At 35.6% G+C, this 21,519-nt stretch overlaps 3 protein-coding genes across 4 annotated transcripts in view; 2 read left to right on the forward strand and 1 right to left on the reverse strand.

Moving 5' to 3' along the window:
* The first annotated feature begins 272 nt into the window (after positions 1 to 272).
* Positions 273 to 6,323, forward strand: LOC102582551 (E3 ubiquitin-protein ligase RLIM). 2 transcript variants are annotated; one of them, XM_006356994.2, is made up of 6 exons: positions 273 to 487; positions 3,325 to 4,487; positions 4,573 to 4,623; positions 4,704 to 4,802; positions 5,004 to 5,168; positions 5,972 to 6,323. In XM_006356994.2, exons 2-6 carry the CDS (start codon positions 3,348 to 3,350, stop codon positions 6,101 to 6,103), a joined length of 1,587 nt encoding a protein of 528 aa, XP_006357056.1. In that variant the 5' UTR covers positions 273 to 487; positions 3,325 to 3,347; the 3' UTR covers positions 6,104 to 6,323. The 2 variants fall into 2 exon arrangements, with proteins under 2 accessions (XP_006357056.1, XP_015168752.1); XM_015313266.1 differs by lacking the exon at positions 273 to 487 and adding an exon at positions 848 to 923.
* Positions 6,324 to 7,291: 968 nt separating this feature from the next.
* On the forward strand, positions 7,292 to 9,683 carry LOC102583232 (zinc finger protein 622). Its single transcript, XM_015313263.1, has 5 exons — positions 7,292 to 7,442; positions 7,766 to 8,269; positions 8,353 to 8,522; positions 8,820 to 9,038; positions 9,120 to 9,683. The coding sequence occupies exons 1-5, from the start codon at positions 7,338 to 7,340 to the stop codon at positions 9,121 to 9,123; spliced, it is 1,002 nt and encodes a 333-aa protein (XP_015168749.1). The 5' UTR covers positions 7,292 to 7,337; the 3' UTR covers positions 9,124 to 9,683.
* The window catches only part of LOC102582900 (protein KAKU4), a 14,253-nt gene continuing 2,178 nt past the window's right edge, over positions 9,445 to 21,519 (reverse strand). Inside the window, exons 2-11 of the mRNA XM_006356995.2 lie at positions 20,167 to 20,222; positions 17,254 to 17,330; positions 14,869 to 14,948; positions 14,623 to 14,735; positions 13,572 to 13,751; positions 11,778 to 12,030; positions 11,582 to 11,661; positions 11,285 to 11,363; positions 10,039 to 10,126; positions 9,445 to 9,961 (exon numbers count right to left, since the gene is read on the reverse strand). Of these exons, the coding sequence (XP_006357057.1) occupies positions 9,655 to 9,961; positions 10,039 to 10,126; positions 11,285 to 11,363; positions 11,582 to 11,661; positions 11,778 to 12,030; positions 13,572 to 13,751; positions 14,623 to 14,735; positions 14,869 to 14,948; positions 17,254 to 17,330; positions 20,167 to 20,222 (1,313 nt within the window). The 3' untranslated portion in view covers positions 9,445 to 9,654. The remainder of the gene's footprint in view (positions 9,962 to 10,038; positions 10,127 to 11,284; positions 11,364 to 11,581; positions 11,662 to 11,777; positions 12,031 to 13,571; positions 13,752 to 14,622; positions 14,736 to 14,868; positions 14,949 to 17,253; positions 17,331 to 20,166; positions 20,223 to 21,519) is intronic.

The raw sequence follows: 21,519 nt of genomic DNA on the forward strand, positions 1-21,519 counted from the left end.
TTGACTTTGTAAATAAAACAAGATTATTTTATCCAACGGCTGATATTTCTCGTTAATAAAATTAAAATATTGATATGATATGTGCGGTGAATGAAGTTGTTTCTTTTTTAATTCTCGAATTGGAGTGAGTATGAATTTTTTTTGGTAAGGAGCACTTTCTCTGATAAGGTTCTTCTTTCCCCGAATGAAGCCTATACAACGTAAATTTAAAATAATCAAACTACAGTACGAGACAACGAATAAAAAAACATAAAAATAAACATTGGTAGGACGGCATTTCAGTATTTATCTGTTTGAGAATTAGTTTCTCTTTCTCCAAATCTCCACCACCTTCCCATCTTTACATAATTTACACGTTTCTCTCTCTCTCCCCCCTTATCTCTCTCTAAAAAGACCCTTTTTTTCCTCATTTTTTTCTTTGTATTTTCTTTTTCCTTTTGTGTAAAGAAGAAGAGAAGAACAACAACAAGGAAGAGGAACAAATAAAGTAAAGTTTTAATCTTTTTTAAGGATGATATGATAACTGTAATGCACTTTTATATTTTTGTTAAATTGATATGGGGTTTGAGTGTGAAAATTGAAAAAAAATCTAATTTCAATAGTTTTTTGACTGATGATATGTCAATAATGTGATTTTCTTGATATGGGGTTGTCTCCAAGTTGCTATTTTTGATGTACTCTGGCTTTTTTTTTATAGGCTCTTATGGTGATATTTCATATAAAAATTTGATCTTTTTCACTCTTATTGTTTCTTTTTCATGCTCAACTTTTTTGGGTTTGAGTGTAAAGATTGTAAGAAAAAAAGAAGCTAATTGGAATGTTTTTTTGACTGATGATATGTCAATAATGTGATTTTCTTGATATGGGGTTGTCTCCAAGTTGCTATTTTTGATGTGCTCTGGCTTTTTTGATAGGCTCTTATGGTAATGTTTTCATATAAAAAATTGATCTTTTTCACTCTTATTGTTTCTTATTTATGCTTAATTTTATTGGGTTTGAGTGTGAAGAATTGAAAAAAACTTTATTTCAATGGTCTTTTGACTGATGATATGTCAATAATGTGATTTCTTGCTATGGGGTTGTCTCCAAGTTGCTATTTTTGATGTACTCTGGCTTTTTTTTTATAGGCTCTTATGGTGATATTTCATATAAAAATTTGATCTTTTTCACTCTTATTGTTTCTTTTTCATGCTCAACTTTTTTGGGTTTGAGTGTAAAGATTGTAAGAAAAAAAGAAGCTAATTGGAATGTTTTTTTGACTGATGATATGTCAATAATGTGATTTTCTTAATATGGGGTTGTCTCAAAGTTGCTATTTTTGATGTTCTCTGGCTTTCTTGATAGGCCTTTATGGTAATATTTTGATCTTTTTCACTCTTATTGTTTCTTATATTTGCTCAATTGTATTGGGATTGTGTTTTTTCCTTGCTTTCTCTTTAAGGTTTTGGTATTTTAGAGAACTTAAGAAGTTGGTATTTCAATGGTCTTTGATTGATGATATGTCAATAATATGATTTTCTTAATATGGGGTTGTCTCAAAGTTGCTTTTTTTTTATATGCTCTTATGGTAATATTTCATATAAAAATTTGATCTTTTTCACTCTTTAGTGTTTCTTATATTTGCTCAGTTTTATTGAGATTGTGTTTTTTCTTTGCCTTCTCTTTTAGATTTGATATTTTAGAGAACCTAAGAAGTTAGTATTTCAATGGTCTTTGATTGATGATATGTCAATAATATGATTTTCTCTACATGGTTTTGTCTCTAAGTTGATATTTTTGATGTGCTCTAGCTTCCTTGATAGCCTCTTATGGTAATATTTTCATATAAAAATTTGATCTTTTTTACTCTTATTGTTTCTTATTTGTGCTCAATTTTATTGGGTTTGAGTGAAAAGATTGTAAAAAAAGCTAATTTGAATAGTTTTTTGACTGATGATATGTCAATAATGTGATTTTCTTGTAATGGTTTTGTCTCCAAGTTTCTACTTTTGATGTCCGCTGGCTTCCTTGATAGTCTCTTATGGTATTTCAATTTAAAAGGTGGTATTTCCCTTTTATTGTTTCTTGTTATGCGCAGTTTTATTGGAGTTGCTGTTTCTTTTTCTTTCTCATAATATTTTGATATTTAAAGAACTAAAAAAGCCATTTTAATGGACTTTGACTGATGATATGTCAGCAGTATGATTTTCTTGGCATGGGTTTGTCTCCAAGTTTCTGTTTTTGATGCTTATTGGCTTCCCTTGTAGTAGACTCCCATGGTATTTGTTTTTCTTCATATTTTCAAGCTTTAATTTTGACTGGATTATTCTTGTTATGCTCAATTTTATTGGGATTCTCTATTTTATTTTAAAATTATTTTCTTGACTATTTATGTGACTAAGATGAAAATTTTGGTGTCTACTTTGTTTTTCTGAATAGCTTTGTTTGAATTCTGTAAAGGCTCTATCTTTGAATTCATAACTGGTGTCACCCTTATGATTATATTACTTCCCTCCGTTTTCTTTCCCCTTTTGTTTGGTTTGTAAAACTCTTGGAGTTTTTCCTTTAGTTGGTTTCTGATTTCTGGATGATTCTTCAAATATATTACAAGGAATTGATGAAAGACAAGTGGTGCTCACTGTTGGGTAGCTGTGATACCATTAGCCATCTTTTACGATTTTATTTATTGGCAAATCATCTGTTCAACTTAAGGCATATATTCATAGATTTGTATCTGTGATATTCAGAGTTATGTGAGAAATTTTTACTAATATTGAGGTTTACTTGCTGCCTATGTGAGTTTCGTAAGGTTGCAATTTCGGTTAAAGGGGAAGAATTGCACCAAATGTAGTAAATTATGACAATCATCACAATAATGAATGCATCGGGTTATGATCTCCTAGACACATGCTACATTGTTGATAGTTGATTAACTTGCAAATGATGTGATTACGAGTTGCCTTTTCTGATACAGCTTGTCTTCGTAATAGTATTACTTTTGTTGTTCCCATCGAAAGATTCTCAGTTTCTTGTAGGAAAACTGAGTTTTGATGATAGGGGTTAGAGAAAATTCTCATCATCTATCACTATGAGTTTGTGACTTTAATTTTGCTTGAGGTTTTCCTTATATTCATCACCTTGAAAGTGAATTTCAGAGTGGTAAAATTGAGGTTTCTTCTCAATTGCAATATAGTTGATCGTTCTTCTTGAAACTTGTTGATTGCTGTGATAATTGAATTTTTTTATGGTAGTCCTGTCCTCATTTGCTAAAAAGCAAGTCTTTGACTTCGTGATTTTAAGGTCTAACTAGTAGTAACATTATGCTATTTGGTTTTGACATGACAGAACTAAGAGGTTGTATGTAATCTATGGATGAATATTCAAGCAAAAGAGCTGTTAATGGCCTTTACGTTCCCAGAAGAGGTTTGACGGACATAGCTGACAGCAGGGATGAAAATGTTCAGTTGTGCTCTCGATATGGATGCAGCAGCCGGCACAACTCTATGAAGAGCCCGCAAGTTAGAAGTACAGAGAAACCAAGACCTCTCAGGCCTTCTTTCACTTCTTCAAATGGAAAAGAAGTTGTTGGAAGTTCATGTAGGACACCCTCTGTGATGGCTAATGCGAGAAAATCACTGAAGGACAGGAAAACAAATTCTCATGTTGGAAATGATCAATCAGAAACGACTTGTTCACATGGTGAACCTGAAGCTTCGGAACACATGAAGTCATCAAAAGCGCATCAACCCCAATTCAATTCAGTAATTCAAGATACTGGATCAAGTAAAATTACATTAAAAGAAGTAGGTTGCTCTAGTGGAGCTTCAAGCAGTAAACCTCGTAGATTATTTACTCCCAAGTATTCCAATCAAAATAGTCCAGTAGGTTCGTCTGTTTCTTCGTCGTCTAAGGCCATTGGTGCAGGGACCAGGGGCACTGCTAGTGGGGCTGGATATGTGCCGACAAATCTAAAATGCAACTCACGATCAGATATCTCTCCACAAAGTTGTTCAACAGCTGATTCAAGATTTAGTAGAAGGGACATGGTAAAAAGAAGAAATTCAGATGGTGAAAGCACTTCATCCTCTAAAGGGAAGAAAGTAAGTGGGGCATTACCAAAAGGAGGAGATGTCATTCGTCCAACTCGTGGTATCTCAATTTCTGATTCAAGGAGTAGTAAAAACTTTGATATTAGGGAGGATAGTCGTGCTGTATCAGTTAGGACTCGCAGGTCAATGAATGTGCCTAGGCTTAGAGATTCAGTACGAGATTCGTCATCTGGCTTTTTCCAGAATTCACCTCAGCCTGAATCTCCAAATTTCAGTCTGCAGTCATCAAGTCAATTTTTCTCAGATGCCTCTTCGAGTGATTCAAGTGCTTTTAGTTTTCCTGGAAATGATGCTGAAGATCTCCCAGCTGGAGTGTCTGGAACTTCTGCACAACTAGGTATAAACCAATTAATGAACCGTGATGCCTTGCAGCGATATAACATGGATGGAGTTGCTCAGGTATTTTACCCAACAGAATCTCAGTCACTGTTTTTCTGTCTCAGGTTTTACGGTATTTCACTTTGATCGCTGCTTTTCTGTACAGGTATTAGTGGCACTTGAAAGAATGGAACAAGATGAAGAATTAACATATGAGGTAGTCCACCTTTGAGTATTTCGTACCACTCAGGCGTTTCCTATGTGTATTTATGATGAACTCTTATTTTCCATGTACAGCAACTACTTGTGTTGGAGACCAACTTGTTTCTCGGTGGCCTCAACTTCTACGACCAGCATAGAGGAATGAGGCTGGATATAGACAATATGTCCTATGAGGTCTTTATTCTCTTCAGTATATGATTACTGACCATGTTCATCCAAACTTTATTTTCATCAAAATGTCGAGGTTTTTTTTATGAGGGTAGTGGGTTGAGGTTCATCCAATAGCTTAAAGATCACTGTCACACAAAAGATAAGTTCCCACCGTTAGTTATACCATTTACTCCCTGCCGAACTTAATCTTTTGCCTGTTAACAGGAATTATTAGCTCTCGAGGAGAGGATGGGGAGTGTTAGCACTGCTCTGTCAGAGGAGGCATTGTCAAAGTGCATCCAGAAAAGCATTTATCAGGCTATGCCTTCAGAAATAGGGGAATTTGGAAGCGACGAGAATGAAGATGAGGTCAAATGCACTATTTGTCAGGTTTTTCCCACTTCAAGCAATATTTTGTATATTCCAATGTCCCTGATGTGTTGTACTTAAATCTAAGTAGGTAGCACCTTGCTTCGTCACTTTGTTTTTATTTTCTGATGCAATATTACTTGAAGTGCAGTTAACACTACATTAGTTTTATGTTGTACATCCTAAGATGTTTTAGTCATCAATTAGCTAACTTTTATTTAGTAGAGTTCTCTAGGTTTATGCCTTGTTAAACTCTCTTCTTGAACACGGTGGAGTAGAAAAATTCCTGACCTAATAATTAGAGCCGTAATTTGAGTGAATGTCACTAGATTTAGTTCTGTTTTTGCATAATATAGACAAGTCTATCCCATTCTAGACATAGTTCCATGCATCTAGCGACCATACTTTGTACATGTGGTGTTAGCGTATAATCACTACTCGACATGTATGTTTGGTTCTAGGCTGTAGAGGTTCTATTGCTTTACTTGTCCTCAATTGATGATAGTTTCACCCAGTGACGGTCTATTATATAATATTTATTGTTTCCTAAAATATATTTTATAATATGCATGCGCGCACACTCACATAGTTGGGACCTCTTTATAATAGTAATAACAACATTTCACTATTACTATCAAGTTATCTTTAGAACCGTTTCTTCATGTATCCTATGCTTCTCTATAACATCATTTCGTTATGAAAAAAGGTGTCGGATAACACCCACTGTAGGAAGGTGTCTCCGCCACTTCATGCATCTAGGATGTTGCATACCAAAATGAATTCAAAGTTGTGACTCAATTAAGTAAATGACGTGTTTTTCGCAGGAGGAGTATGTGATTGGAGATGAAATAGGAAGGTTGGAATGTGATCATGGGTATCATGTGGTGTGTGTAAAACATTGGTTGAGTCTCAAGAATTGGTGTCCTATATGCAAAGCTTCAGCAGCTCCATCTTAAGCTCAATTTGTTTCCCTAATGTACAAATTCATCAAGTTGAAGGGTGGGGTGGGGGTGTTTATGTTCATTTTTTGAATTCTTTGCTTTTGTATATATATACAGTTCTTGTCACATCAAACCAATAAACCCATGCCAATGCAGGCTTTGTGGTGATAGCTGATGAACATTGATATTTATTTCCTTCAAAAATCCTTATAAAAAGTGTTCTGGAATTTACTTACTGGTGTTGTCATATCTATCTCAACTTCCGGATTTTGTTATGCTACTCTATCCGCATTCTGGTACCTACATTGAGGCCTGACTAAATTTGGATTCACTAAACAAAGGTGATTTTGTATTCAGTAGGGGCGAACTTGAGACCTTTGGTTAATGATGAAGTTAACCGGAGTTGTTGGAAGGATGTGGGTTCCCTCTAACATCATTTGAAATGGTGATCATTTTGGTCCAAATAGGTTGATGGAGTATCAATTTTCATATATCTAAAGTAGGCAATCCAACCAAAAGTACTAAAAATTAAACTTTCTTCTAATGGTTACTTTTGTTTACTTCTATTTTTGCATTTTTTCCCCTTTAAGTGGTTTGTTTGTGGTTCTCTTTCAATTAAATATAGCAAAACTTTATTGATGAAAATGTATGTTTGTTACAACTTTCACAAGTAATTGAGAACCATAACACTAATAAGAATTAATACCCCTTTATTCCACTTTATGGGCCATTGAAATAAAAGATATTTGTTAGTCCATTTTAAAATGAATAATACCTTTTCATTTGAAGATAATTTAAATTTTATTTTATTTTATCAACCAAACATAATCCTAAAATTAGTTATTCCCTATGTTGCACTTTATCCAACTCATTTTCCTTTTTAGTCTGTCTTAAAATATTAATTTTATTCTTAATGAAATGATTTATAACCACACAAACATTTATCACTCATTTTCGATCATGAATTTAAAAATCTTTCTTTCTTTTTTAAACTCAGTATCTAAGTCAAATTAACTCGTATAAAACGAGACGAAGGGAGTATCAAATTAGTCATCCTTGAGCTCCAAGTATTCCTTGAGTCCCAAGTATTTTTCAAATTTGCTTACGTCTGTGCTTGTGACAGCATTTGGTCAAAACATATATTTCTTTGACTTTGCCGCCAAACAAGCCCTTAATCTGCTGCCTTTATATATACAGAAACCTACAGACCCAATTTTGAATCAAACAAAGAAGAAGAAAAAGAAGAAAAATGAGGAGTTTAATTTGTAACTGTTGTAATAAGGAATTTTTTGACGAAAATGAGCAAAAAATTCATTACAAATCAGAATGGCACACTTATAATCTTAAACGCAAGGTAAACTGCTAAATTTACCCTTTTTTGTGTTTTTGGAAAGTAAAAATGAATTTTATTGCATAAACATTACTCCCTCCGTCCCATTGGGTTTCGAGATTCAAACAGGTCTATCTTTGACCGTGGATTTTTTATATACTCCTATCTTTTAGTTATTTTTAATTGCTAATTATTGTGACTTATAGTACTTTTTATGTAGTTTACAAATATATAAATTTCATTTTGAAGATTCCACGCGCAAATTTCCAGTCAAACTTAAACTAAGTGCTACATGATTGTGGAATGGATTAGAGTTCATTGTTCTGTTTCTTTGGTATTTATTTCAGGTTGCTGGAGTTCCTGGATTGACAGAGGCACTCTTTATAGCCAGACAGTCTGCACTTGCAGAAGAAACTCCATTGCTATATAGTTGTGTACATTGTGGCAAAGAATATAGAAGCTTTAAAGCTCATGCTCAACATCTGAAATCTAAAACTCACTTAGCACGAGCTTCGCAAGAGACAGGTCATCATCACGATGATAATAGCGTTATTAGTGGAAGGGATGAGAGCGAGTGGGAGGAGGTTGATCAAGAGGAAGAGATCGCGTGTGAAGACAATGACTCGTTGAGGCAACTAAAGATGAATGGAAGTAGTACTAGTAATGGTGTTATGGATGATGAAGGTAGCGATGTTGATGAGTTGGATCCGCGTTGTTGTTTCATGTGTGATTTGGAACACGATACAGTAGAAAACTGTGCGGTCCATATGCACAAGAAGCACGGGTTCTTCATACCTGATATCGAGTATTTGAAGGATCCTAAAGGCTTCCTCACCTACCTTGGTCTCAAGGTAATACTCTAGGTTTCGTTTTTCTTGTATGATCTTCAAGTCCATTTAGATAACACAGTAAAAATTGCTCCTTGCGTCCTCAGGTTAGAAGGGATTATATGTGTCTGTATTGCAACGATAGATGTCGTCCTTTTAGTAGTTTGGAAGCAGTTCGGAAGCATATGGATGCAAAAAATCATTGCAAGGTGCATTATGGTGATGGTGGTGATGATGAAGAGGCGGAATTAGAAGAGTTTTACGACTATAGAAGCAGGTATGCTTGGTGATTTGATAGCTTCTAATGTACATTTGAGCAGAAGATAGATGCAACCTATATTTTTTAAGTTTGAACAACAACATATCCAATGTAATCTCACATGTGATGCCTGGACTCTGGAGAGGGTAGAATGTACACAGACCTTATCCCTACCTCGTAGAGATGGAGAGGTTGTTCCCAATGGGAACTTTATTAAAGTTTGAACTGCAGATGGTTAAGAACATCATCACGCAGGTAAAATTTTTGTTGTTATCCTTTACTCAAGATCTGCAATTTTTTTTCTTCATATTCTAGCTATGTGGATGCAACTGGAAAGCAGGTTGTTTCATCTGAAGATTTTAACAACAATGTAGAACTAGGAAGTGGTGGATCTGAACTCATAATAACTACAAGAACCGATGATCAATTGTCTGTTAAATCAATCGGTTCAAGAGAGTTTTTGAGATATTATCGCCAGAAACCAAGGCCTACGCGTACTAATGATACAGCTATAAGCTCTGGTTTAGCTTCAAGGTACATATTTGACTCGTTACATGGCACACAATGGCAACTAATATTTAGTCGTTTGAGCCAACATTCGTTTTCTTACCTCAGGTAGCGAAGCATGGGTCTAGCAACTGTGTAATCGAGGGAGCACAACGTTAAAATGAAGGTGTTGAAGGCCATGAATAGATGTGGTGTGGATGCTATGCACTCTGGGATTGGCAGGAAAAGCAATGTTATTCGAAACCTCCCTAAAAATATACCATATTTAGTCTCTTCCCTATGGATTATCTTGCAATATTTCCTACGAGTGTTATAATATCTATTAGTGTGTATAGTTTTCGAAAGGCATAATACATAAACATGCCTCTTATGTATGAATGTTTGGTAACCACACACCCCCAACCCAGAAAAATAAATAAATAAGGCCAAAAGGTTTAAAAACCTCAAAGTTATAATGAGATAGAGAGTGGTGAAGTCTCCTACATGAACTTACGAATAAATACTACACAACGTGGTCTTTCGAAAAAAAGAAGGGAAAGATGAATCAAGGATCCTCCTACAATAGCTTAAATTTCTTCTTGAAGTAAAGCTAATATACAACAATTTCAGGTCTACAGACTGCCTGGTCTACATATATCATCACTTACCTCTTTGCTCTGGTGGTCTTTCGAACATTTCTCACCGGTCTCTTTCCTTGTTGCTTCACAACTTTCCCGTTCTTTGCCAAAACTGGTCCCTCCTGCGACAAATCTTCACTAGGAATGGAAGCAGCAGGACTCTCTATTGTTTCATTCATGTCTGGTACATCCACAGCAGATTCGCTAAGAAACTCACACTTATCCGCCACTTGGTGAGATTTAGTCGACTTGTCCTGACTTGACGTTCCTGGTTTTGGCTTCTCACCACCAATGTGTGAGTCGTTTTTTCCTCTACTTTGACCTGCAGACAAACTATCGAGGGGAAAAACCAGCATTATTGAGATTCGAGCTCTAGAAAAATTAAAGAGCTTTATCATTCAATCTTTTACCTAGCTTCTAATGATGAATAGCCATTAGAACTTGGGGCTAAATTCAGTCGAGTCACTTCATGTGCGTCAGAGGCAGTTATATGAAGACCTGGACTTGTAAAAATGGATAAATATAAGAGAAATTAAATTGGCCATAATGGAGAAAAAGAGATCAGCAGTTAACTTCCTCGCAGATCATAAGGAAAAAAGAGAGACAGAGAAAACAGCATATAACAAAAGTCACTTGCATATTTTAGGACATAATTAACCAACTATACACGCCGCCATAATCACAAGAAAGAGCAACAGAGGAACAAATGTGAATTGAGACTCATTACTAGTCTTGCACATGATACACAAGCTATTTTAGTATTGGACGCACATGTTTTACAAGAAGATATATTAAATCTAGAACTATAGTTCCACTATGTGAGAAGTGCTAAACATCTGTAGACTCAGCCTAGATCATCCACCAGTAATGGTAGCCAAATGCTAGTGGAGCCTGTCAGTCAAGCAGCTTTGTAAACTTGACGATCAATGCAGGGTTCAAACTAAGAGCTGGATTTGCTTGTCAAGTTTACAAAGCGTCACAAAATTACCAACTTGTCGAGCACTAGGATTCAAAATAGCTCTAAACTAAACCAGATATCAGAATCCATTACACCACATTGGTCACAAGTTTTCCTGGTTTGCATCTAGTTCCTTTACACCCATAAGTCAGAACTACAAGATATAGGATGAATTCAAATTTGTATTCCTCCATGTGCCATCCTGACCATTCTAGGCCTGCCATTGGTTACATCGTTGCAGTCACCATGGTTCTCTCTCACATATCCTCCTTGCTCCCCCAATCAACAGACTAATATTGTCACTATCATGGCTGTGATTTGTGGTCCCTGATTTATATCCACCATTGGCCTGACATGAGAACTGCTTAGGAGATAGGTAGCCAAAAAACCAACTTCCACCTTCGAAGACACTAGGGAAGTATCAAATGCCTCCATCTTTGTTTACGTCTCTATCAGACCATTTAAAAGATAAACCCACATACCTAGTAAGCCAACTTTCAACTCCTATCTGACCAGGTAATAGAAGGCAACAATTTTGACTTGTCCAGATGATCAAATATGAATTACATGTCACTCGGCCAACTTCATATATTTGTGTATTGGTAAGTAGTAATAAGTTTAATTCTGAACCCATTACTGCAAATTAGCTTCACAACATAAAACAAACAGAAAAAATCTTTAAAAATGGCGTCAAGTACCATCATTGTGCTCAGAGGGGAAAACTGAACCAGTATGCATGTAAGATTCACGAGAAGCCTGCTCACCAACCTGAACTGCCTGTAAGTTTGAACAGTATGAGGACAGACGTACATAAGTTATTTCTCAAAAAAAAGTACATAAGTAAACTCAACATCTTATTGTCCATATTGAAATGCTATCTTTTTTTGGTTTTGAAACCGAACATTCCAGATAAAAGATATTGAAATGCAATCTTTTTTAGTCCAAATGTGCCAAATGATGAATAAAGTACTGAAATCCCTAAAACAAACGGTTACCTGATCTCGCAGCTGAATAGAAGAGGCAGCATTTAAAGGCCCATTCTCAGTTTCTCCACCATCTTGTGTTATTTCCACATCTGAAAGAGAAAAAATGAGGTTTCTACAGAAAACTAGCAATTTACAGCAGAAGACAAATTAAACCAAGACAACACCATAAGACCAGTCTAAGAGGCCAGATTAGAGCACAACACACCTGACCACTTAATGGGTACATCTGACAGTTTAGCAAGTCTCAAAGAACTTGAGTCATTTATCTTCTCCGCGGTACTGGTTCCTGTTAAATCACCAACTGCAGATTTTGGTTCTGCTTTGCGTTCTACCAAACGTAATTGATAGTCAGTTTCCTTGGAAGGGTGGGCACGTAACATATCTTCTGTTGCTTTTGACCGGACTTTTCGTATTTCCTCATGAATATTCCATGACCCAGATGCATAAGAACTTTTTTTCTGTGATCCAGCAGAAAAGCATATATCAGAAGACAGCAAAGAACAGAAAATTGATAAAGTAAATGGATTTAGTACTACTAAGTAGCTGTTCATCATCTTTGACATGAAATGCCTAACTAAGTTTAAGAATACAGAGCTCCTTCAAATCACTAAAATGATGAAGTGTGATCAAAGGTACAGCTTGAAACATGACACACACACATATGAAACATTATTATTATTATTTTTATTTTTATTTTTTTGATAAATGAAACATGACATAATATTTAATTCAGTATTCTGAGGAATTGCCAAGAGGAGTAAACAGAAGTATTCTACCTATTTAGAAAATTAAAATAACACATATGCACCAAAAGTGAGACTAGTGATGGAACAACCAAACATGCAAAGATAAGGACTAGTCACTTGGTAAACTGTTCGATATATCAAGTCTCTGTTATGAAGTTGCACTAATCAAGTTGAGAGTAATAAATTTCACAACAACTAACCCTTTTTTATTATTAGAATGATAACATTTCAAGTTAATAAGTTGCTATAAGGGTAGATCTTAAGTCAAAGCATCAACCAGCTTGTTTCTTGCACAGTTCTAAGTTTATCAACTGGATGCAAGTCAGTAGATCCCATATCAATGTCCTCTAAACCACATGCACATATCGAACTACATGGATGAACTCGTGCATGGCTGCTTTAGAATTTATTTCATTTCTTTAGTTTACAACCTTAGTTTGTAACGGTGTAACCTTGGCAGTGCTCTTTAATATTTGATTGATAACAATTTGATCTAATGTAAACGACTTCTCATAAGTAGATCCAAGTCCAAGAGCTTAATTCTTTCAAAAGTTATAAATTTATCAAACCATTGCAAGGCAATAAGATCCCTTCATAAATATCCAACAACCCAATTGTACATATCAAATTCCAAAGATCAACATGTGCATGGCTGCTTTGTAATTTTCATCATCTCGTCAGTTTGAAACTTTTGCAATGTAGATAGTTCATGTATATTGGAAAATATATATAATATATTATGTAAATATAGGTATAAATAGAGTTCTAAAAAAATAGTAGTAAAAGCATTCTCGATAATATTTTTCTCGTGCTTTTATTTCTCAAAGCAACATTCTTTGGCAAGTATCTTTTGTAGTTTAAGCACACCTGTTAAGCAAAGTCAAGAAGCACATTCGTTTGATTGAAACACAGTGTGGGCACAATCAAGATTAAGTTTGAGATAGCAAGAAAGACAAGCTGATATGCATCTAGGCAACCTTTCTTCTCTGTCTTCCCTTTTTGGACTTTTTTTAGCAAGAAAGTAGCCTGGTCTCCAATTTATTACTTTGCTAAATAAGTTTTTTCTATCTGAAAACTACCAACTTTTGGTACTCTGAATCATCAAAGCTTCTAGTGCTAATTGTAGACATTGTTGTATAATCTTAGAAAACTAAGGTTCAACCACCGTTCGACAAAATAGGAGTGTACATCCTCAAAGGTTTGAAATGAAAGTGAACAGGCTGTAATAAAAGCAAAATTGAAATTTTCAATACCTTCAAGGAAGACAGAGAATCACCACTGACAGAATATGGAGCTTCTTCGTCAAAAAGCTTTGCCTTCATTTGTGAGGGGGTTCTAAGTCCACTATTATCAACAGCAGGGGACGCCCACGGTGGACGAACCTTCATATATGACTTGGCCATTTCTACAGGTGAGCCAAAAGTATCATCCACCTATAAGAGCATCAATAAACATTTTTACATAGCTATATTTCGGTATCACATAGCTGAAAGCAGTAAAATATGTCATTGTGCTGACAAAATATTACATGAGAAACACTAGTAGCACCATAAAGCTCCTTATAGAAAAAGAAGGATTGAAAGTTCGAGGTAGAAATAATATTATAGATAAAATACATATAAATTAGGCATCTAATTCAGATCAATTAGGAAAAACACTCTCATGGTTCAAGTTTCCACAATCAAATTCGACAACATTAAAATGACTTTTTTAAGAAACAGTACAATATAAATGAAGGAACTAATGCAATACAGACAAAAAGTACTCGACAAATTCATCCCGTATAATAAGGAGAGCGGGCCCAAAATTGGCCCATAAATTAGATATAGTTAAATAGGAAAGGAGGATCTTCTGAACTCGAGGACAGATTTTGGAGGCAAAAATTAAGAAGCAATTGGTTTGAGCAGGGTGACGATAATACAAAGTTTTTCCAGAAAATGGCAGATGCACATCGAAAATATAATCACATAAACAGCCTGGTTATTAATGGTGGTGCAGTCTCTAATGAGGAGTCAACTAACAATGAGATCCTATCTTTAAAGTACGTGGAAACTCAAGGGAAAATAAACTTAGGTATGTGAAAGAGAGGAGACAGATCTGGTCAAGAAACTAAAAGAAGACATCCAAGCCAATTAAGGGGAAAATATCAAAAGTACCATGCAAACAACTTCAAATTGATAAAGCTGGGAGATCATTATGTTGTAAATTAATGTAAACCATGTGGATAGAGGGATTCTGGTTGTAAGATATCTAATGAAACCGTCACTTGGAGAACTCCAGAGACAGATAAAATGAGTTACTTACACTAACTACAGAGCTTACACCTCCGAGAGTATTATCTGAACGGAGTCCATCTCTCTTTTCCTCTAACCATTTCCTCGCTTCTATAATTGCTTGACTGCTGTGGTCCAACGTATCTGAATGAAACATAGAAGACTATTCAGCTTTATGCAAACATTTTGCAGGAAGAACACAAGCTATAACCACATGATAGATTCATTAAGTTATTATCATCTGCAATTGTTTGATCAGGTAGTGTCGAGTGCAAACCCAAACTGTCTTTCCCTTCAAGTGATGAAGAATCCACAACCCTTGTGTTGATGATCGTTACTAACTGGTCACGCTCCTCCCTGCAAAGTTAATAGTATAACTAGGTTCAGAAAGAAACATCATATTTCTTTTGTCCCCTTTTTTTGCATTTACAGGCAAACATCATATCTTGCTCTTTCGATACACATGCATGTCATCTGGCTGTCAAAGAGTCAAAGCCCTACTTAATTTTTTGTTCAAGATTCACCAAGTCACAGCAGTATCCAATCCAAATACAACTACAAAGAAAACTACAATATTGAAGACAAGCATAAAAGAGGGAAATTGACAGTCTCTTAATATGAAAAAGATAGGATGCATACATAAAAGACAAGCAAAACATAGGCATGCATACATAAAAAGAAGAAAAAATAAGCTAACTGCACCACTTCACAATTGAAAATGCAAAGGGATGACTGAGTTTTCCAATGGGAGTGCTCCTCAGCTTGAAATACACCGACACCCAGGATTCCAGGGAAGTACAAGGAAATAGCTTCGACTACCACCATATCCAAAGTAAAGACGGGAATCACCAGTATTACATGAGCTCAGCATCTGGTATTGATATGACAGACACAGTTAGCTATTGAGTAAGCCTTACCTGCCTTATCAAGTTGGATCGCTTGTCATATGTACTAAATATGAATTCCATTTTTTCTCTCACCTACTAGTATTGAGTGTAGACCTTTTCTTCCAAATTGCTAGCAGCAAAGACCTGTTTCTACTCATTGATCTCTCTCTCTCTCTCTCTCTGTATGTGTAAAGATAACTTTAGAATTTGGACACAGACAGAAGAAGGCAGAATTAGTTTCCTGAGGTAGTAATATACTGTTCTTGACCTAAAGAAGAAAAAGATTTACTGTTCACTCAACCTCAAAATGCTCGACACTATTCTACAATTAGTAGTATCATAGACGACGTTGAAGTCCCACATCGGTTGTGGGAGGGAAAAATTGGTCTCTTTGTATGGTCTTGGGCAATCTTCACTCATGAGCAGGTTGAGTTAGGCCCAATATCTATTTCTTCTCATGGTATCAGTGTCAAATTCATCCCAATTCTTAGCTTATTCTTGATGATGGGACCCCATATTATTGTCGACGCTCCAAATGTTAAGTCTTGGGACTGCGAAAGGGTATTGAAGTCTCACGTCAGTTGTGAGAGGAAAATTGATTTCTTTATATGGTCTTGGACAATCTTCATCTCATGAGCTAGCTTTTGGAGTTGAGTTAGGCCCAATGTCAATTTCTTCTCATATTGAAGTGTGTGACTATCTCATCTAAAAACTTCAGTTGTTAGAGAGAACATTATTTTTTTAGTTATCCCATCAACATGCCCCCTCACGTGCGGGCCTGATTCAGTTTTCATGGAGCAAGCACATGAATATTCTTTTTGATAATGGGTGGTGATAAGAATCTAATTCAGGAGCAAGCAAAGGTCCCGGATTCTTCATTAAGTGATCATAAGTCAGTTTTTAGTCGAGACTTCATTAAGTTATCATAAATATTTTTTCATTTCAAGATTAGCAGTGCATACATTCAACATCCATACAATTTGAAAGACTATTCCTCCTATTTTTTAAATGGTAGGTTGTAACTGAACGTGTGCATGCATGTATCTGTGTGCTTGTGTATTTTTCAATCACTGCTGGATCCCTTGAGTGTCAAGTGCAGCAGTTATTCAGCTTTGAACATTCTGTATTGACTTGTTCCTATGAATTTGAGGCATTGCGAACCGTTTATATATTGAAATAGATACCTATTACTGAAAGAATATTAAAAATGGCTAATCAATAAACATATTATGTTGTTCCTCAACCCGAAAAACAGACAAATGACACCCAGCATTTCCATCAAATTGCATTTACAACTAAAAAATAAAAGCCTAACGATAAAATCTCAGAAAAAATTACCTTCCCTCTGCTAAAAACACTAAAGAAAACGAAAATTCAATTCATGAGGATAAATTATAAATCATGGAAAAGTCCAAAATCTGAAATTCATATTGTCCTTTTCCTGGAGAATTATACAAACTACATCAGGGTGAAAAGTTTTAAATGTTTGCAAAACTTAGAAAGGACTAAAGACGCAAGAAAGGGAGCAGACAAGCCCAATGAATTGATAAAATGCAAACAAATCGAGACAGATATCACACTACATGCAAATGCTAAATATAAAGTTAAGATTTAAGAATAATCTAGTTGGATATCCACAAAGAAATGTGACGTGGAAAAAACATAAAAAATAACAGCATCGATAAGACACTAGTCTCCTGTCACATACAAGAAATATCACTTAAACACTATGAAACCAAATTTCAGCATAAATAAATGAAAGTTTTGCAACTAACCTTGAAAATGTCTCCTGCATAAGTAGTTGCTCAATTAGGTGCTTGGTTTGACTTCTCTCTCCACGTAATTGAGGATGCTACACACAAAAGAGAAGTTCAAAAGAATACATAAATTTCTTTTTTGATACTTCAAGAGTAATTTATTCATACTACACCAAGTTGGAGCTCAAAAGTTTAAATCTTTTCATTTTGAGCTCCAGAGTATCTATCCCAACTTCATGAAGTGGTAAATTCCTTTTCCACAACAATACCCTGATGACAAAAGGGACCTTTTAGGTGCCCATGATGTGCTCTAGACTCCTTCAAAAGCCCTTCTATTTCTTGCTTCCCAAATTCACCATAAAAGACATGTTGCAACTAGATCCACACTTCCTTCCTTGCCTAGTTCATCCTCTTCAATTTGGGTGGGAGGGAGCAGGGGGAACAACCTCCTTGTTTTTTGTTTTTGTATTTTTTGCATAAGAAGCGACTTACAACAAGAGTTTCTTTTTCATAATGTTAGCATTCATACACACGACAATATGATAATGGAAGGTGTTGGGACAAGGTAAACCTAAAATCATAAGTAAGGAAATTATCTTAAAATACATATGATCTCTTGGAATCACTATGAAATTGGCTAAGAATAGAACATAATGGAGATCGGGGGAAAAGGATTCATTTAGACAACACCAATTAGTTGCAACTTAAGGTTGACTTGTTCCGGTTACACTTACAAAAGGGGTAGTATTTACTGAGAATTTATTTTTGTTCCAGTTTAAAGACTTCTAAGCCCATGTAAGGATAAGTCAAGGACTAGAGAACCTCTAACTTCCCTAAGGAGACAAATTATTCAGTAAAAAATAAAATTGGCCTAAATTGAGTGCAATGCATACAGAGTATTCATATATCTAAGTTGATTGATCGTTAGGATGACTTTCCATTTTTGAACACCATGCAATAGATATTCATCAAGGCACAAGTTCTCCTTAACAATTAACACATAGGCACGCTATATCCTTCCATCTGTAACCACACATGAAAAGATTTTACCAAGAAAATTTTATTTTTTAGGTCTCTTCGGGAAACATCCAATAAAATTGAAACAATACCGAGACGGTCAACATGGAACCAAGAAATGGTCCAAAGAAAATTTCACTTTTTGACCCTCTGTAAATCAACCAACTTTCTCCCGCAATAAATTTATGAATGATCACAAATCTTTATGAAAAAATAGTTCAACTGTCTAGCTCCCAATCTTGGAAAGTTCTCCTGAATCTTAGATTCACAAGGTGTTAGTTTTATTCCTAGTGAGGAAACTTGTTACCACAATATACCTGTTTTTCGTGATGCCATTTATATGTGGATATGCTTCATTGGAGGCCAATTCTCCGCACCAAACATCTTACCAAAACCTATTTCAAAATCAATGAATTGAGTCTTTTTTCAGCTTATTTTCCCTAAATGAGTATGTCATCACTTCTGACAACCATTCACTCATTGCAAGCAAAACATCCATCTGCCACTTCCTTAGCTATGTTTTATTGAAAGTAGCTTTTTCATATGCTTCCTTTGAACAAAGGGTTAGTCACATAGTTCCTTATAAAAAATATAAAGAAAAGGTGTGGATATGGGGGGTTGGTCACCTAGTTCCACTCATCTTTCTCCGTTGAGACCCTACATATAGCAAATTCATGACTAGTTTTTTATTTTCTTTACCACTAATGACGGAATACAAAATAAATAAAGGTTGTACATGAGTAAGTCGGAATATTGGATTATGACGATGATCTTTCCATCTTCCAAAAGAGAGGTATTTATCTCCTTAAGGACATACAGTTCAAAACTAAAAAGTGGAAAAGTGTTCTCTCTCTCTCTCTCATTTGGACATAGGGCAGATGACAGTGTCAACCATTAACGACTTTACCGATATTTTTGGCATTCCATATAAGGACCTTCGTGTGGAAGTCTATTGTTGTTTTTACGGTCCCCTTGCATCTTTGTGCTACCTCTGGTTGCATCCAAATTGTTAAATTGTGTGTCCGTTTCATCAAAAAACTTTTGTTGTTAGAGATAACACACTTTTATTTACTTAATTATATCTTCAATGCGCCCCCCTCCCCCCCCTACAAACTTGAATTTTTTAACGGGCATAACACGTGAATTTGGCAGTGAGGCTCGAGAACCTGGGACCTTTGGCTACTATGATAACATGTTGAAGTTTGAGACCATCTCATCAAAAAGTTTACGTTGCTAGAGAGATCACACTTTTATTCTATGTCGCACACACTCGGGTGTGGGTACCCGATACGAGTGCAAATCTAGAGGTCGAATCTTCATAACACAACTTTTAGGATTTGGGGTATGGATACAAATGTTGGGATGCAGGCAATAAATTTATATTGTGAGTTGCGACATATATACAGTATATATTTTAAAGTTACTGAATTAAAGCTAATAAAATTTAATTCTTTATAGACATCTAATATTTTATTCATAAGACATCTCGTAATAGCATAGGCCATAGCATTCTCATACTCATATTATATAACTATATATATCTATAACATAAACCTACAAAATCCAACCAATTACCCAATCAATGTATACTTCTCGGCTATACATGAAATCAAAGCACCCACGATGAGTAGACCAAATCCGGTGTGGATCTCAGGGCCACATCAGGTCAAGTTGACATGGGTGCGGCAAGGATTTTGAAGAGTCCATACAACATAGCTTTTATTTACTTAATTATATCTTTAAAACGGACCAACTATATCCCATAGAAGGAAAGCCTATCTGATATACTACTGATAACTTTCATATTCCAGATGAACAAATTGGTATCACAGGGAGAATCATGGTACTAAATCACAAAATCACTTGATTCCTAATGCTTAAAAATTAATAACATAATCAGATGGGATATATTACCTTGTTTAACTCATCCACTTCCGAGCAAATATCATTCTCTTCTCTGTCATCATCCTCTACAATAAAAGCCAGATGTAAGCTATTAGAAAAAACAAAATAAAAATGAGAGCATGCTATAACAAAATAGTTTCATTGGCCACCATAATATTTGAGCTCACACCTAGATGAAATTAATATTAAAATGTCAAAGAGATAGCTAATAGTATCGGTACAAGAGAGCTTTATTTATTTAAAGCTTGAATAAGGTTTTCTTTGCTACATGTGCCAAGACTGCATAAAGAATCCAAGGATGTCCCCTTTCTGTTTCTTTGCTACAGGGCTGCTACTTATCCTTCAGGAGAATGCTATATGACTGGGAGATTGAAAGAGTGTCTGCTCTGTTAAGTAAGATTGGTGATTTCATTGGCACAAATGTTGAGCAAGATACTTTGAGATAGAGACACAATACTGATGGACAATTCCCTGTTAACAAGGCATATAGAATGGAAGACTTGGTGCAGAATGGAGGGTAGCCAAAACTATGAAGAAACATATGGAAGTGTCCAGCTCCAACCAAGGTTAAATGCTTCACTTGGTTGGTGACTAAGAGAGCATGTCTGGCACAAGAAGTCTTGAAGAAAAAGGTGGCCATCATAGTTTCCAGATGTTTCCTGTGCAAAGAAACAAATGAAACCAATAATCATCTGTTTTAACATTGCACATTCACAGCACAACTGTGGTCCTTATTCCTCAACATAACAGAGACAAGTTGGACTATGCCTGAACATACTGCAAACGTGTGAAGTTGTCAGATGAAAAGAGGAGGTAGCAAGAGTCAAAGGAAGTGGCGGAGGATAATCCCACAATGCATCTGGTGAACAGTTTGGAGAGAAAGAAATGGGAGGTGCTTTGAAGATAGATCCAATTTCATTCAGAAAGTAAACTGACATTGTATAGTATACTTTTGGTATAATGTAGTAGGACTAGAGGATTTAGACCATTTGGTAGATTTATTAAGAACCTTGTAAGTATTTCCTTTTCTTTTTATGTATCTAACACTTTTGATGGTGTCCCACATGTCCTTAATGCTTTATGCTGGGGAATACATATCAACCAGTTGCAGAAAAAATCCAAGGGAGTTCTCAAGTTCCAAGTGCTGGAGTCTGCAAAGAAGAGCAATGCAACTAGCCATGCACTGGATATGTACAAGCCTACATATCAATTCCAATGCTACGCCTAACTCTCACACTCTGACTAGTAACTTTGAATTAATTATCACTAAAACTAAAGGCTGCACCAGGTATAATAGGCGAGATTTGCCTTCTACTTCTTTCTTTTTGTGTGTGAGTGGAGGTGGGGGTTGGGGGGAGAGGG

This window comes from Solanum tuberosum, unplaced genomic scaffold (genome assembly GCF_000226075.1).
Source record: "Solanum tuberosum cultivar DM 1-3 516 R44 unplaced genomic scaffold, SolTub_3.0 scf00240, whole genome shotgun sequence".
Taxonomy (NCBI): Eukaryota; Viridiplantae; Streptophyta; class Magnoliopsida; order Solanales; family Solanaceae; genus Solanum; species Solanum tuberosum.

What these genes read in the sequence shown, in the direction of transcription:
- LOC102582551 (XM_006356994.2), top strand. Translation starts at nt 3,348, where the DNA reads ATGGATGAATATTCAAGCAAAAGAGCTGTTAATGGCCTTTACGTTCCC. An exon ending in ATGAAGAATTAACATATGAG is followed by an intron (nt 4,624 to 4,703) that starts GTAGTCCACCTT and finishes TTCCATGTACAG; the next exon opens with CAACTACTTGTGTTGGAGAC. An exon ending in TAGACAATATGTCCTATGAG is followed by an intron (nt 4,803 to 5,003) that starts GTCTTTATTCTC and finishes GCCTGTTAACAG; the next exon opens with GAATTATTAGCTCTCGAGGA.
- LOC102583232 (XM_015313263.1), top strand. Translation starts at nt 7,338, where the DNA reads ATGAGGAGTTTAATTTGTAACTGTTGTAATAAGGAATTTTTTGACGAA. An exon ending in TCACCTACCTTGGTCTCAAG is followed by an intron (nt 8,270 to 8,352) that starts GTAATACTCTAG and finishes TTGCGTCCTCAG; the next exon opens with GTTAGAAGGGATTATATGTG. An exon ending in TTTTACGACTATAGAAGCAG is followed by an intron (nt 8,523 to 8,819) that starts GTATGCTTGGTG and finishes TTCATATTCTAG; the next exon opens with CTATGTGGATGCAACTGGAA.